This window comes from Xenopus laevis, chromosome 1S (genome assembly GCF_017654675.1).
Source record: "Xenopus laevis strain J_2021 chromosome 1S, Xenopus_laevis_v10.1, whole genome shotgun sequence".
NCBI classification, from domain to species: Eukaryota; Metazoa; Chordata; class Amphibia; order Anura; family Pipidae; genus Xenopus; species Xenopus laevis.
In genome coordinates this window covers 69,383,293-69,396,505 of record NC_054372.1, presented here as the reverse complement: position 1 = coordinate 69,396,505, position 13,213 = coordinate 69,383,293, and the positions used below count along the sequence as shown (strand labels likewise).

The 13,213-nt window shown below is 39.8% G+C and overlaps 2 protein-coding genes across 3 annotated transcripts; both read right to left on the bottom strand.

Moving 5' to 3' along the window:
* Positions 1-1,993: 1,993 nt before the first annotated feature.
* LOC121399322 (ubiquitin carboxyl-terminal hydrolase 36-like) lies at positions 1,994-10,239 on the bottom strand. 2 transcript variants are annotated; one of them, XM_041579701.1, is made up of 5 exons: positions 10,093-10,238; positions 9,810-9,910; positions 9,598-9,712; positions 2,840-2,968; positions 1,994-2,660 (listed from the first exon to the last, which is right to left on the bottom strand). In XM_041579701.1, the coding sequence occupies exons 1-5, from the start codon at positions 10,213-10,215 to the stop codon at positions 2,544-2,546; spliced, it is 585 nt and encodes a 194-aa protein (XP_041435635.1). In that variant the 5' UTR covers positions 10,216-10,238; the 3' UTR covers positions 1,994-2,543. The 2 variants fall into 2 exon arrangements, with proteins under 2 accessions (XP_041435635.1, XP_041435636.1); XM_041579702.1 differs by lacking the exons at positions 1,994-2,660; positions 2,840-2,968 and adding an exon at positions 9,074-9,408 and having other exon boundaries at positions 10,093-10,239.
* A 998-nt stretch (positions 10,240-11,237) lies between these two features.
* Positions 11,238-12,658, bottom strand: LOC108706153 (ubiquitin carboxyl-terminal hydrolase 42). Its single transcript, XM_018242784.2, has 6 exons — positions 12,463-12,658; positions 12,232-12,342; positions 11,992-12,094; positions 11,813-11,880; positions 11,415-11,485; positions 11,238-11,318 (listed from the first exon to the last, which is right to left on the bottom strand). The coding sequence occupies exons 1-6, from the start codon at positions 12,656-12,658 to the stop codon at positions 11,238-11,240; spliced, it is 630 nt and encodes a 209-aa protein (XP_018098273.2).
* Between the last annotated feature and the right edge of the window lie 555 nt (positions 12,659-13,213).

Here is a 13,213-nt window from a genome sequence, read left to right as displayed (position 1 = left end):
ACATTAAATTTTATACATTAAAAAAAAAAACCACCAAGAGAAATTAAATTTTAAAATCGCAAAGTCTTTATTAAGAAATAACTTACCAAAGCTCCGCTTGCGCTCCTCTTCAGAAAGCGATTGGGTGATCCATCGCGCAACGCTCGATTTCTCCTCCCTGCCTTCATTATAGGAGATAGCCAGGGAGGCGAAATCAAGCGGTAAGTACTAACTTTCGATAAGTTATTTCTTAATAAAGGCTTTGCAATCTTAAAGTTTAATTTGTTTTGGTGTTTTTTGTAATGTATACTAACGAATTTGTTAAAAATACATTTTGATGTTACTGGTCCTTTAACATGCTGTGGGCTGATAATCATCAACTGAATGCAGCACTTGCATGGGGTAGTGTATACATTAATTTCATATTTCACATATTCCATAGTAGATGTACGGGATCCCTTATCTGGAAACTGGTTATTCCAAAAGCACCAAATTATGGGAAGACCAATAAGATAGTAATTCCAATTTTTAAAAATGATTGCTTTTTTTCTCTGTAATAATAAAACAGTCCCTTGTACTTGATCCTAACTAAGCTGCATGAATCCATATTCATAGCAAAACAATCTTATTCAGTTGATTTCATGTTTTAAGCAGACAAGTTATGGAAATCCAAACTACAGAAACATCTCTTATCTGGAAAACCCCAGGTTTCAAGAATTCCAGATAAAGCCTACACTTGTATTTTATTATATGTGCTATTTCCAGCAGTCTAGGAAGTATTCTTTTCCACATTATTTATGAACAGCATTTGCTAATACAGCAGAGATGTTAAACATTATGGGGGTTATTTACTAAAATCCTAATTTATCTCATATTAAAAAAAATATATATTTTGGCATATTTATTAATAAAATAAAAAAAACATAAAATCGAGCGTAGACTTGAATTGCTTGCATTTTTCAGGCTTTTTTTGCTGAATCGCTCAAATTTTTATGGTTTTTACCCGAAAACCCCAAAAATTTGGATTTTCAAGCTAAACCCAGCACAGACCACGAAAACTTCAAATTGAGATTGGCGCCTCTCCCATTGATTGATTGCAATTTTCTGGAAAAAACAGTGGAGCTTACTATATTTATTAAAACCATAAGTGCAATTTAATCTTTGAGGCTCGTGGGTCCATGAATTGACAATTGCAAGATGAACCCCAACAATGTTGAAGGTGAATGTTTAGAAATGTACAATCAACAGCCCTCTAATTATTATCATATTTCAAAAATCCATTTCTTTAACTTTGCCACAAAAAGGAGTTGCAATGTATACTGTAAATAACATGGTGTTGATTTTGAAATTTTACATATAGAGCCTTAATATGTACAAATTAGCAATGTTTATTATTTTCATGGAAAATATTCTAGACTTAATCACAGAGGCACACTTTATTATAGAACTGAGATGCCTTTATAGCAAAGGGTAACTACTGCTATAAGCTTTGTAAGGGGGTCTTTACCCACATTATCATCCACTCTGCAGCCTCCCATCTGCCTGATGCTTTTCCATTCAGCCACTCTCTCCCTCCATGCACACAGAGGTGAGTTGGCTGGATAATAAGAAGTGGAAGGTCCTAAATATTTCTTTGGTAGCCCAACTGAATTCACTTACTCCACTGATATTGTGGCTTGTTTGTATAGACCAGGTGCCCTCAACCTTTTTTACCCATGAGCCACATTCAAATGCAAAAAGAGTTGGGGAGCAACCCAAGCATGAAAAAAGTCCCTGGGGATGCCAAATAAGGGCTGCGATTGACTATTTGTAAGCCCCAATGTGAACTAGCAGCCTACCAAAGGCTCTGTTTGATAGTGCTCCTGGTTTTTATGCAACTACAACTTGTCTGCAAGCTATGGCAGGTAGTAAGGACAGAACTGGCCTGGAATGGCATGACTTTAAACTATGCACATTTCAATGAATTGTGTCTCTATGATTTATTCTATTCATACACACAGTGAATGATTAATGATTAAAAACACAGAATTTAACATGTATTTAATTATTTATTTGAAATATACAAATTACAAATGTATTAGACAATAAAGCATAAAAACAGTATCAACATGTTGCTGTAGGATAGGGAGAGCAGCGCCTTCCAAATCTTGGTTCTTTTCATTGACAATATTTCTTGATCACCACGTTCATGACAAAGAAGATCACGATCACTGAAAAACATATATTGGTGACTTTCAAAATGATATTTATACTAAGTTCAAAATTCAATATAACTAGAGGAACAATTACACTACTTTACCTTTTTTTATTCCTATATTCGAAGGCTTCTCCAAAGTATCCACGATTGTTTGATGGTTTCGATGGACGTCCTAGGCAGTCAAAATAGATTCCAAACATTTTGTAATTTCTGTAATGCCTGTTAGATATATGTCTGTCCATTATCTGGTACCAGTTGGCCAATAGGTCTGTGCCACACTTTATAGGTCTTAGTATTTCTACTGTGGTACATTTCACATGTATTTGTTGTAGGCCTGGTATGACGCTGCTAACATTGTTGGCTTTTCTTAGAGCCTTGTAAGAAACATTTTCTTCTTTGGCATTTCTTCACTTTCTTTCTCATCAGCCAGTGGCCTTTTCAGGCTCTTTTTCTTCTCATCTCTTTCATGTGTGTTTTCGGAAATCTACATTAATATATTAATAAAAAATAATGAAACATCTTATCTGACTTCATAACTCAGGATTTTAAAAGGTACATTTTATATTGAGATTTAAGAAATGGTTCAGCAAAGCTTTACAATCAAATGTAAATAGATAGAATTTGTTTAGTTATAAGTAATATAGAATTAATGTTAATCGGTACCTGAAACACAGGCTTGGCAAATTGTATCATAAACCTTGCTGGCTGGATAATATTTGCCTGCTGAGTGCTAGAAGTTGCCATGTTGTTTGGTATCAAGGTATTATCTGCTTTTTCATTTATTCTTGGTGTCTGCAAAAAGGAAAAAATGGATTTGTTGGCAATATATATAACGACCTTTCCAACAGAATGAATAAAAATATAGATACACTACAGTATATACTGAAAATCATTAGACTAGGCTGCTGTTATAGATGTTTGCAGTTAATTGCTCGCTTATCTAAGAAATAACTGCAACAGAATATTCCTGTGCAGGTTTTTCTCATGAAAAAGTTGCACACCAGCAGGAATCACATTGTTCCATTCATTTTCCATGAGGTTAAAATCTAATGTTGTAAGAAACTGGGAAAATAGATATATATTTTAAGCTGTTAGAGACAATTCCAATTGACTCCTATTAAACCCTGTCAGCTTTTAAAAAGGGGCAGATTTGTCAAGGTTCTAAATAAAAATTCTAATTTTTAAATTCAAATTTCGAATTTATTTTAGTGTAATTCAACTAGGGAATAGTCCTATTTTGATTGGAGTTTAAAAAAAAAATCGAAATTCTAATTTCAAAATGTATCATGTACTGTCCATTTAAGAATTCAAATTCAGCTTTTTGCCATCTAAAACCTGCCGAATTGATGTTTTAGCCTATGAGGGACCTCCTAAATCAATTTGGAGTTTCTTTAAAAAAAAAAGTGGTTTTTGTTGTTGAAAAAACTCGAATTGAATTTGATTTGAAATCGATTTCAGGTTGGAGGCCGATCCTATTCACCTATTCACCGATCCTACAGTATTTAAAAAGTTCTAATTTTTTATGAATTTTGATTGGGCATTTTTTTAAAATTTTTGAGTTTATGGGCGTTTTTTAGAGTACATTCGTACTCGTATGTATGTACTCTCAGTTTTTTACTGCATTTGTGAAAAAAACTCAACTTTTCATCAATCGGCCCCTAGTTGCTTGCTAAACGACTCTGACTGACTGTAAGGCCCAAAGGCTTCAGGAGTATTGAGGACCAGAGGAGGAGGTAGCAATGTCCAAGTTCGCAGTACAGATTAGGATGAGATGAGAGAATGGTCAAACAGGCAACAAGATCAGTCCAGGCAGAAGAGGTTCAAGGTCGAGGAATTCAGGCAAAAGGTCGGTACACAATAGCAAAGTTTCACAAGATCACACCCAGGAGTAGCAAGCTAAAACCTATAATTGGGCACTGATGAATTTCCAGAGAATTTCCTTAATATAGGCCTAGATTTGGCACCAATTTTGGACGCATCGGCGTCATGACGTGTGCGCGGACGCGCTGGCGTCAGCGACCGACGCCGGCGCACATTATTGACGCCGACGTCCGTTCCGTCGCCGGCGACCAATCAGAGTGCGGGAAGAAGCAGGCATCATCCGGCTGCGTCCGTGAGGAACCAGGGAGCCACCATCTTGGACGCCATCTTGGCCACCATTTTGGGAACTGTTCTCGGATTCCATTACAGTACCCCCCTCCCTAGGGGGGGCCTCAGGACCACCTGGGTTAGAAGGAAACTGCCGATGAAATTTTCAGACCAGGAGAGGAGCATGGACATCTGACCTTCTTACCCAGGAGCACTCCTCCGGACCGAACCCCTTCCATTCAATGAGGTATTGTAGAGTGCCCCTCGAAATCCGGGAATCCAGGATCCTTTTCACCTCAAACTCCTGATGACCGTCTACCACGACAGGAGCTGAGGAAGAAGAAGAAGAAGTACCTGCAAGCTTGAGCAAGGAGACATGGAAGGCGTTTGGAATCCGCATCTCCGAGGGAAGTTGCAAACGGACAGCCACCGGATTGATGATCTCAGAGATGGAGAAAGGACCAATAAACTTGGGACCAAGTTTAGGAGAGGGGACTTTGAGACGAATGTTCCGTGTGGATAGCCAAACCTTGTCACCGGGTGCATACGGAGGGGAAGGAATTCTTCTTTGATCAGCGAATTTTTTCTGGACCAAGGAACTTTTCTCCAGATTGACAACCGTGGCGTGCCATATAGCCGACATGTGGGCAGCTTGGTCATTGGCGGCAGGAACATTAGTGAGTAATAAGTCCTGAGGAAAAGCCAAAGGGTTAAGACCATACATACAGAAAAAAGGAGATTTCTCAGAAGAAACATGTAAGGCATTATTATGTGCGAATTCAGCCCACGGAAGCAAATCAGCCCAGTCGTCTTGGCACAAAGATACATGGCATCGAAGGAATTGTTCAAGGGCCTGGTTAACCCTCTCTGCTGCTCCATTAGACTGTGGATGGTAAGAAGAAGAAAACTGAAGAGAGACACCAAGGGCTTTACACAGGGATCTCCAAAACTTGGAAACAAATTGAGATCCACGGTCAGAGACAATTTCAGCAGGGAAACCGTGGAGGCGAAAAATGTGTTTAATAAACAATGAGGAAAGTTCAGAAGCTGAGGGAAGTTTTCGAAGAGGAGTAAAATGTGCCACCTTGGTGAATCTATCAATTACCACCCAAATAACTGTATAACCAGAGGAATTAGGAAGATCCACAATGAAGTCCATAGAAAGATGAGTCCATGGGCGAGAAGGAATAGGTAGTGGTAGGAGTAACCCCTTAGGAGGGGAGCGTCCAGACTTGGATACAGCACATACAGAGCAAGAGGAAACAAAGTCTTTGATATCTTTTCTTAGGGAAGGCCACCATACAAGACGAGACAGAAGTTCAGTAGTCTTTTTGACTCCAGGATGACCGGCCTGCTTGGAGCTGTGGGACTGAACCAGAATGGAATGACGAAATTCAGGAGGGACAAAGGCAACACCAACAGGAGTACCTACAGGAACAGAAGATTGAACAGACAATAATTGAGAGGCCAGGGAGGGAAACAGAGCAGCGATGATCTTTGTAGGGGGCACAATGGGTTCCGGTTCGGCAGAAGTGAGATCTTCGAGAAGAAAGCTTCTAGAAAGAGCGTCCGCCTTCTTGTTTCTAGTACCAGGCCGAAAGGTTAGAATGAAATTAAAACGAGAGAAGAATAGTGCCCACCTAGCCTGACGAGGATTGAGGCGTTTGAGTGACTGGATATATTCTAGATTTTTATGGTCGGTATAGATGGTCACAGGGACGGAAGAACCTTCCAGCAAATGTCTCCATTCCTCTAGAGCCAGTTTGACGGCCAGTAACTCACGATTTCCCACATCATAATTTTGTTCAGGAGAGGTGAATTTTTTCGAAAAGAAGGCACAGGGATGTAGTTTTCCATCAGTAGACGCTCTTTGGGACAAGATTGCTCCAGCACCGACATCAGAGGCATCGACTTCAATGAAGAATGGTTGGGAAGGTTCAGGGTGTCTGAGGATGGGAGCAGAAGAAAAAGAAGTTTTAAGATTCTTGAATGCTTCCAAAGCTACCGGTGGCCAATGCTGAGGCTTGCCCCCTTTACGGATAAGAGAAAGAATGGGAGCAATCTTGGATGAAAACCCCTTGATGAATTGTCTATAATAGTTAGCGAAGCCAATGAATCTTTGAATAGCTTTAACACTGGTGGGGAGAGGCCAGTCCTGGATGGCGGAGATCTTGGCAGGATCCATTCTGAAGCCCTGTTGAGAAATAATGTAACCAAGGAAGGAGATGGACGAAACTTCAAAGGAGCACTTCTCCAACTTGGCGAATTAATTATTTCTCCGCAGACCGGAAAGGACTTCCTGGACTTGAAGACGGTGCTCAGCAAGGTTCTTGGAAAAGATAAGAATATCGTCCAAGTACACCACCACGTATTGACCCAACAAATCTCTGAAAATGTCGTTTACAAATTCTTGGAAAACCGCGGGGGCGTTACAGAGGCCGAATGGCATCACTAGATACTCATAGTGCCCGTCACGAGTGTTGAATGCGGTTTTCCATTCATCTCCCTCTCTGAATTAAATTGTAGGCCCCACGAAGATCTAACTTGGTAAACAGACAAGCCCCCTTGAGTTGGTCGAACAGTTCAGAGATGAGGGGAAGGGGATAACGGTTTTTAATTGTAATTTTATTTAAACCCCTATAGTCAATGCAGGGCCGCAAACCACCATCTTTCTTTTCTACAAAGAAGAAGCCGGCCCCCGCCGGGGAAGAAGAAGGACGAATAAAGCCTCTTTGCAGATTCTCTTGGATGTATTCCTTCATGGCAGAGGTTTCAGAAGGAGAAAGCAGATAGGTGCGACCCCTGGGAGGCATGGATCCAGGAAGAAGTTCGATGGGGCAATCATAGGGGCGATGAGGAGGCAGGACTTTGGCAGACTTTTTATTGAAGACATCAGAAAAGGCTTGATAAACAGAGGGCAGAGAAGAATTTGAAGACACAGATGAAACTTTAATGATGGATTTGGTAGGTAAACAATTTTGTTGGCAGAAAGAACTCCATCGGGAAATCTGAGACGAAGCCCAGTCTATTACTGGGTTGTGGATATTCAGCCAGGGCAAACCAAGCACAATGGGAGTAGATGGACAGTCAATTAAAAGGAAAGACAACCTTTCAAGATGCATGGTTCCCACAATAACAGAAAGTTCATCGGTGGAGTGGGAAATAATAGCAGAAGACAATGGACGATCATCAATCGCCAATGCACGAAGAGGAACAGCCAGGGACCGCAGGGGAATGGAGTGACTTTCAGCGAAGACTTTATCCATGAAATTCCCAGCTGCGCCGGAGTCGAGGAAAGCTTCAGAAGAAATCGTCTGGGTTCCAAAACGAATCTGCACAGGAAGGAGGAAGCGTTGAGCAGAAGAATGGGGAGAAGGAGAAGGACCAATTCCACCCAGGTAAGTCTCCCCAGTCTTACCTAGGTGCTGGCGTTTCCCGGCTTCACTGGGCACTCATAGGCGAAATGGGATTTTCCACCACAGTAGAGGCAAAGTCCAGCAGCCCTTCTCCGAAGCTTTTCCTGTTCAGTCAGACGGGCACGTCCGATCTGCATAGGTTCTTCCGTAGGCAGGAAAGAAGAAGCAGAAGCCGCAGGAGTGGGAGAAGGCAAGGTGGAAGCAGGATTGGGAAGGAAGGGTCTTTGAAAACGAGGAGCCAGGGTAGGTTGGAACTTGTGGAATCTCTTGGTTTGGGAGCGCTCTCTGTCGAGCTCAGCTTGAAACTCCCTCTGCCAAGTATCAACCTTTATGGCCAAGGCGACTAGATCTTCCCAGCGGGATGGAATTTCCCTGGACACCAGATCATTCTTGATGCGCATCGCCAGGCCGTTGTAAAAGGCAGCGTGATACCCGTCATTATTCCACGAAGTCTCAGCAACTAGAGTGCGGAACTCAATGGCGTACTCCGGGACAGAGCGAGTTCCCTGTTGAAGTTGGAACAGGCGTGCAGAAGATGCAGAGGCACGACCCGGAGCATCAAACACAGTACGGAGTTCGCGAACAAAGGACCTGGCGTTGTCAATGATAGGATCTTCCTTCTCCCATAGAGGTGAAGCCCCCTCCAATGCCTTCCCTTGCAGGCGGGAGAATATGAAGCCCACCTTGGCACGTTCGGAGACAAATTGGCCGGGTAATAGTGCAAACTGGACCTCGCACTGGTTAATAAACCCACGGCAAGCTTCGGGGTCACCACTGTAGAGTGGGGGAGCCGGAATGCGAGGCTCGGAGACCTGGAGTGGAGACACAGGTACAGGTACGGGAACAGGGTCAGCGGGTGTTAGGGCCGACAACTTTACCAGTACTGTTTCCAGGGCCTGACAAAAATGAGACTGCTGTACCTCATAGGACTGCATCCGAGAAGCCAACCCACGAAGCGCTCCACCGACATCAGGCGGCGCTGGGGTTTCCTCCGAAGGGTCCATGGCCCAATTATAATGTAAGGCTCAAAGGCTTCAGGAGTAGTAAGGACCAGAGGAGGAGGTAGCAATGTCCAAGTTCGCAGTACAGATTAGGATGAGACGAGAGAATGGTCAAACAGGCAACAAGATCAGTCCAGGCAGAAGAGGTTCAAGGTCGAGGAATTCAGGCAAAAGGTCGGTACACAATAGCAAAGTTTCACAAGATCACACCCAGGAGTAGCAAGCTAAAACCTATAATTGGGCACTGATGAATTTCCAGAGCTCCTTAATATAGGCCTAGATTTGGCGCCAATTTTGGACGCATCGGCATCATGACGTGTGCGCGGACGCGCCGGCGCACATTATTGACGCCGACATCCGTTCCGTCGCCGGCGACCAATCAGAGTGCGGGAAGAAGCAGGCATCATCCGGCTGCGTCCGTGAGGAACCAGGGAGCCACCATCTTGGACGCCATCTTGGCCACCATTTTGGGAACTGTTCTCGGATTCCATTACACTGACAAACTTACCTTGAATAAACATGATCTGTCTAATTTAAACCTTTTTTTGCTTTCTGGTTGGCTGTTAATTGGCTTTTGAGCACTTGAACTTGCTGTTGGGAAAGTAGATGGTGTCGTGCTAGTTGTAATTTCAGAAAATGGCCTTTTAAGCCCCTTTCCTTTACTTTCCTCCTTTTTGTTCTGTTCCATTATTTCTTCTCTTTTCACATCAGTTTTTTTCATAATTTCCTATGATGCAATAAATGTGTTAGTTACATAAACATAACATGGCTATACTCCCTAGCATAACTCTTGATACAGAAATTTGCAATAACAACCTGATGCAAATATTAATGAATCCATAAAGTTTTGAATGTATTTCTTAACCTTGCAATGCTTCAATGGTTAATAAACAATTTAGCAAGATTGCTAAATTACCTTGATCATAGTGTCTATCCCAAAGATCGCTGGTTTGGTTATTATTGGCTTTTGGGAAATCAAAGTAGCTTGTGTAGAAGAAGCTGGTTCTCTTCTTTTCTCATCATTGTTGAATCTTTAAAGCAAGAAAGAATAACAAATAGATAGTTTGGTGTCTTTTTATATGTTATATGTATATAATATATATATATATATATTCAAAGTGCACATACCTGGTGTAGAACAACAGGTAGACTTGCTGCCTCAACACTGTTGCCTTATCCACAAGCATCACAGATTGATCATTCATGTTGTACCATTTGCCATTAGGAGCCTGCAACAGATAAAAACCAACATCTTTATACTCTAAACATAAAATGCAGGTGGTACACATATAACTTTTGAAGCATAGTTGATTTTAGATATTTGATATTCCTGTCTATCAATTAACAGCAACTGAATGAAATATCTTTCTTTGGTTACATAAACATAAATATTAACATTCTGGTTTCTTACCTTCACATAACAGCAAGTCGTCCCAGCATGAACAAGTACGGCATGTAGACCGTAGGTAATTGGCTCTTCTTTCGGCTCAGAGGTATAAGGCCGAATATCAATAAACTCAGGATAGGCTACCATCTGCAATAAGTGGGCATAAGAGAAAAATGTTTATACTGATCATCAGACTGTTTTTATACTATTCTTTATGTATAATGAGGTATGTGACAATATATTAACCTATACATGAAAGTGATAACTGTTAGTGAAGAATACCCAAAATATTTCCCAATTAATAAATACAAACCTTTTATTAAAAGCAACCAATTAACAATATTAAGAATAACAGAACCCATAAATCTGTACTGTCTACTACTATAAAAATTGAGTGACAGTAATGTATATTCTGAAATGTTGGCAGTCAAATGGGTTATGACAATAAGGATTTTTCCGCTTCTGTTTTAGGCCATCACTGCTGTTCAGCCACTTTCCCATGTTTCCTCACAAACTTTCTGGCTCAGCAGTAATATATAAATACAGTATATGTCCTTATATATCATTTACAGCATGTTTGTATACATGTGAAGCTGCACATTAGTTTGCACTTAGTTGAAAATTGATCTCTGAGAGTGTAATAACTAGTGCTAGTACTTACCTTAGAAATCTTGTTAGCGCTGAACACATCAAATCTATTCAGGCACAAGGTCAGCACATTGGGTGGCCGCTTAATTGAAAATGTCTTAGTAGCCGTCACTGTTTCATTGCATCTATAAAATAATTAAGTGACAGTATTATGTGATTGGTATAAACAATAAAAAAATTTACATCAGACGTCAGTTCAATAAAATTTATTTGCATTTACATTTCTGGAGACGTGCAGAAATGTAATTGTTCTGTTCGTTCTCTTTTTCATTATAGGAGCTATAATAACAGCTTGCAGTTACAATAACAACATGGTGCCGCTAACTGTAGCACATTGTTATTCACAATAAAAGCCTTATGTTTCTGACTTTTTCAGTCAAATACTATTTTTAATCATTTGAATATGGTATATAAATTGCTAGATCCATTAATAGAAAACAAACGTTTATATGGGACACAGATTTATGAAAGGTGTTAACACATCCAGAATAGGGGTCACATATATGGTAAGAAAAGTAAACTCACTTGCTGCATTTATAGCAAAGTTCAAGTACTTCTGGCTTTACATATTCCTTTAAGGCCTCGATAATACTTTTTGAATTCTGAAATGATAAAAAATTTCGAATATTAGTAACCTGTCAAGAAAGTTATAGAACATTTAAACATTTTTGATACTTTTATGGTTAGAATTGATTTACCTTAATGTCCAACTGTAAATCCATAAACTGGTCAAAGGTGTTAGATTCACCGGAACAATTGAGACACTTCACTGCAAGAGAACAAATATTGTATAAGTTCAATACGAAAATACTCCAAATTACTTGTTTTAAATGTTTTGAAATGAAATGTAATGGGGCATCTACTTCTGTTTTGGAGGTAATGCTTTGTAAAATTGTAATCTCTATATACTGCTGGTCTGTATTTTGGCCAAAAGGGGGTAGAGCTGTAGCACTGTTTTTCCAGTTACCTGGGTTTTTAGATATAACTTTATAAATATAAAATATAGTTCCTTTCCAGTAACTCCTTACAATACATTTTTGAACTATGCCCTTCTCTGAATCATGCAATCTACAAAAAAATACATTTGAAAGCTTACCTTGAGAACGCAGGTATCCTCCGAAAATCTGATGGATTAAGGATGTGCCTTTTGTGTTTATGTCTAGGCTAAAAGAACAATAAAACCCATGTTAGACAATAACATATACACAGTTACATCTTATATTTCTATTGTAATTTCCTTTTAATATTGCAGAATATTAATTCAATTACCAGTACCTGTCATAGTCTCTCAGACAAGCCTGTTGCAGTGCATCAATGGCATAACGCAAGAATTCATGGGCATCTTCTTGGCGTCCCTGTATGAAATGCCCAGCTATGTCTAATGAGAAGAAAAAAATAAAGTTATCTCATGAATACCATTCTTCTTAGAGTTTAGAATGAATTTAGAATGATTTCCTTTAACAATAAAATATTAGCAATGATTTATATTTGTTGGGGACATAGAAATATACTCACTATGAAGTCCATAGTAGACAGCAAGTGGCTTGATAACTCTTTCAGGATGACCAAGGACTTCAGTTATATGGTTCTGCATTACACACATCATGCAGAATCCTCTTTGTGCACCTATAAGATAAGAATAACAATTGTTATATGAGAAAGCTGCAATGTTGTTAAATGCACATAATATGCCTTGATAGTTATTAATAAATGAACAGGGAGAAGTGCAGCTAAATCCATACTTACATGTCTTAGAATGCTCACGGGTAAGCAGATAATTTGCCAGCGGAGCTGTATATGTTAAGCACTGCAGAACTGATTTCATGTAGCATGTGTTGCCCAAATTTCTAAGGCCTGCTTCAATGGCCCACATGTTCCTCCATTTCAGATAGATTTTTTCAGGTGGAAATAGAATTTTCTCTGGTGGTTTGATATCACTCATGTTAATCACTATTAAATAAAAAGGAAATGACAACATTATCAGTAGCAGCTTTAATAACTAAACTTGTAAGAGGGAACATTCAGTTTCACAGTATGTTTATATATTTATCTATTAACTCTAGAGCATTATGAATATATTGGGAGGTCCATTTACTAGTTTTCAAAGTTGAGAAAAAAAAACAAAATCACAGAAAAAAAACCTGGCAAAAAAAATCGCACATTGTTACATTCATTTCCAATGAAGCTAAAACCACTCCCATTTAGTGAATACATTTGCCAGGCACGAATTCACTGCGAATTTCTGCATTTCTCCAACAGCAAATACATTTGCAAAACTGTGGAGAAAAATGTGCCGCAGCGAAAAAATTCTGTGTGTGTCAGAATTGTTACACGCATAAAAATTGACGCCCATTGACTTTAATGCATTTAGACAAAATATTTGCAGGTATAAAAATTGACGATCAGCATCAAAATTATTTTGGTGCCCATTGACTTGACCAAAGCGTTTCGCATCACAGATTTGCCCATCACTAGTCCCATTCTCTGTTGGAGTTAT

What these genes read in the sequence shown, in the direction of transcription:
- LOC121399322 (XM_041579701.1), bottom strand. Translation starts at nt 10,215, where the DNA reads ATGGTAGCCTATCCTGAGTTTATTGATATTCGGCCTTATACCTCTGAG. An exon ending in TACCTGTTGTTCTACACCAG is followed by an intron (nt 9,713 to 9,809) that starts GTATGTGCACTT and finishes CTTGCTTTAAAG; the next exon opens with ATTCAACAATGATGAGAAAA. An exon ending in TTGCCAAGCCTGTGTTTCAG is followed by an intron (nt 2,661 to 2,839) that starts GTACCGATTAAC and finishes ATATTAATGTAG; the next exon opens with ATTTCCGAAAACACACATGA.
- LOC108706153 (XM_018242784.2), bottom strand. Translation starts at nt 12,658, where the DNA reads ATGAGTGATATCAAACCACCAGAGAAAATTCTATTTCCACCTGAAAAA. An exon ending in TGTCTACTATGGACTTCATA is followed by an intron (nt 12,095 to 12,231) that starts GTGAGTATATTT and finishes TCTTCTCATTAG; the next exon opens with ACATAGCTGGGCATTTCATA. An exon ending in TGTCTGAGAGACTATGACAG is followed by an intron (nt 11,881 to 11,991) that starts GTACTGGTAATT and finishes TTGTTCTTTTAG; the next exon opens with CCTAGACATAAACACAAAAG.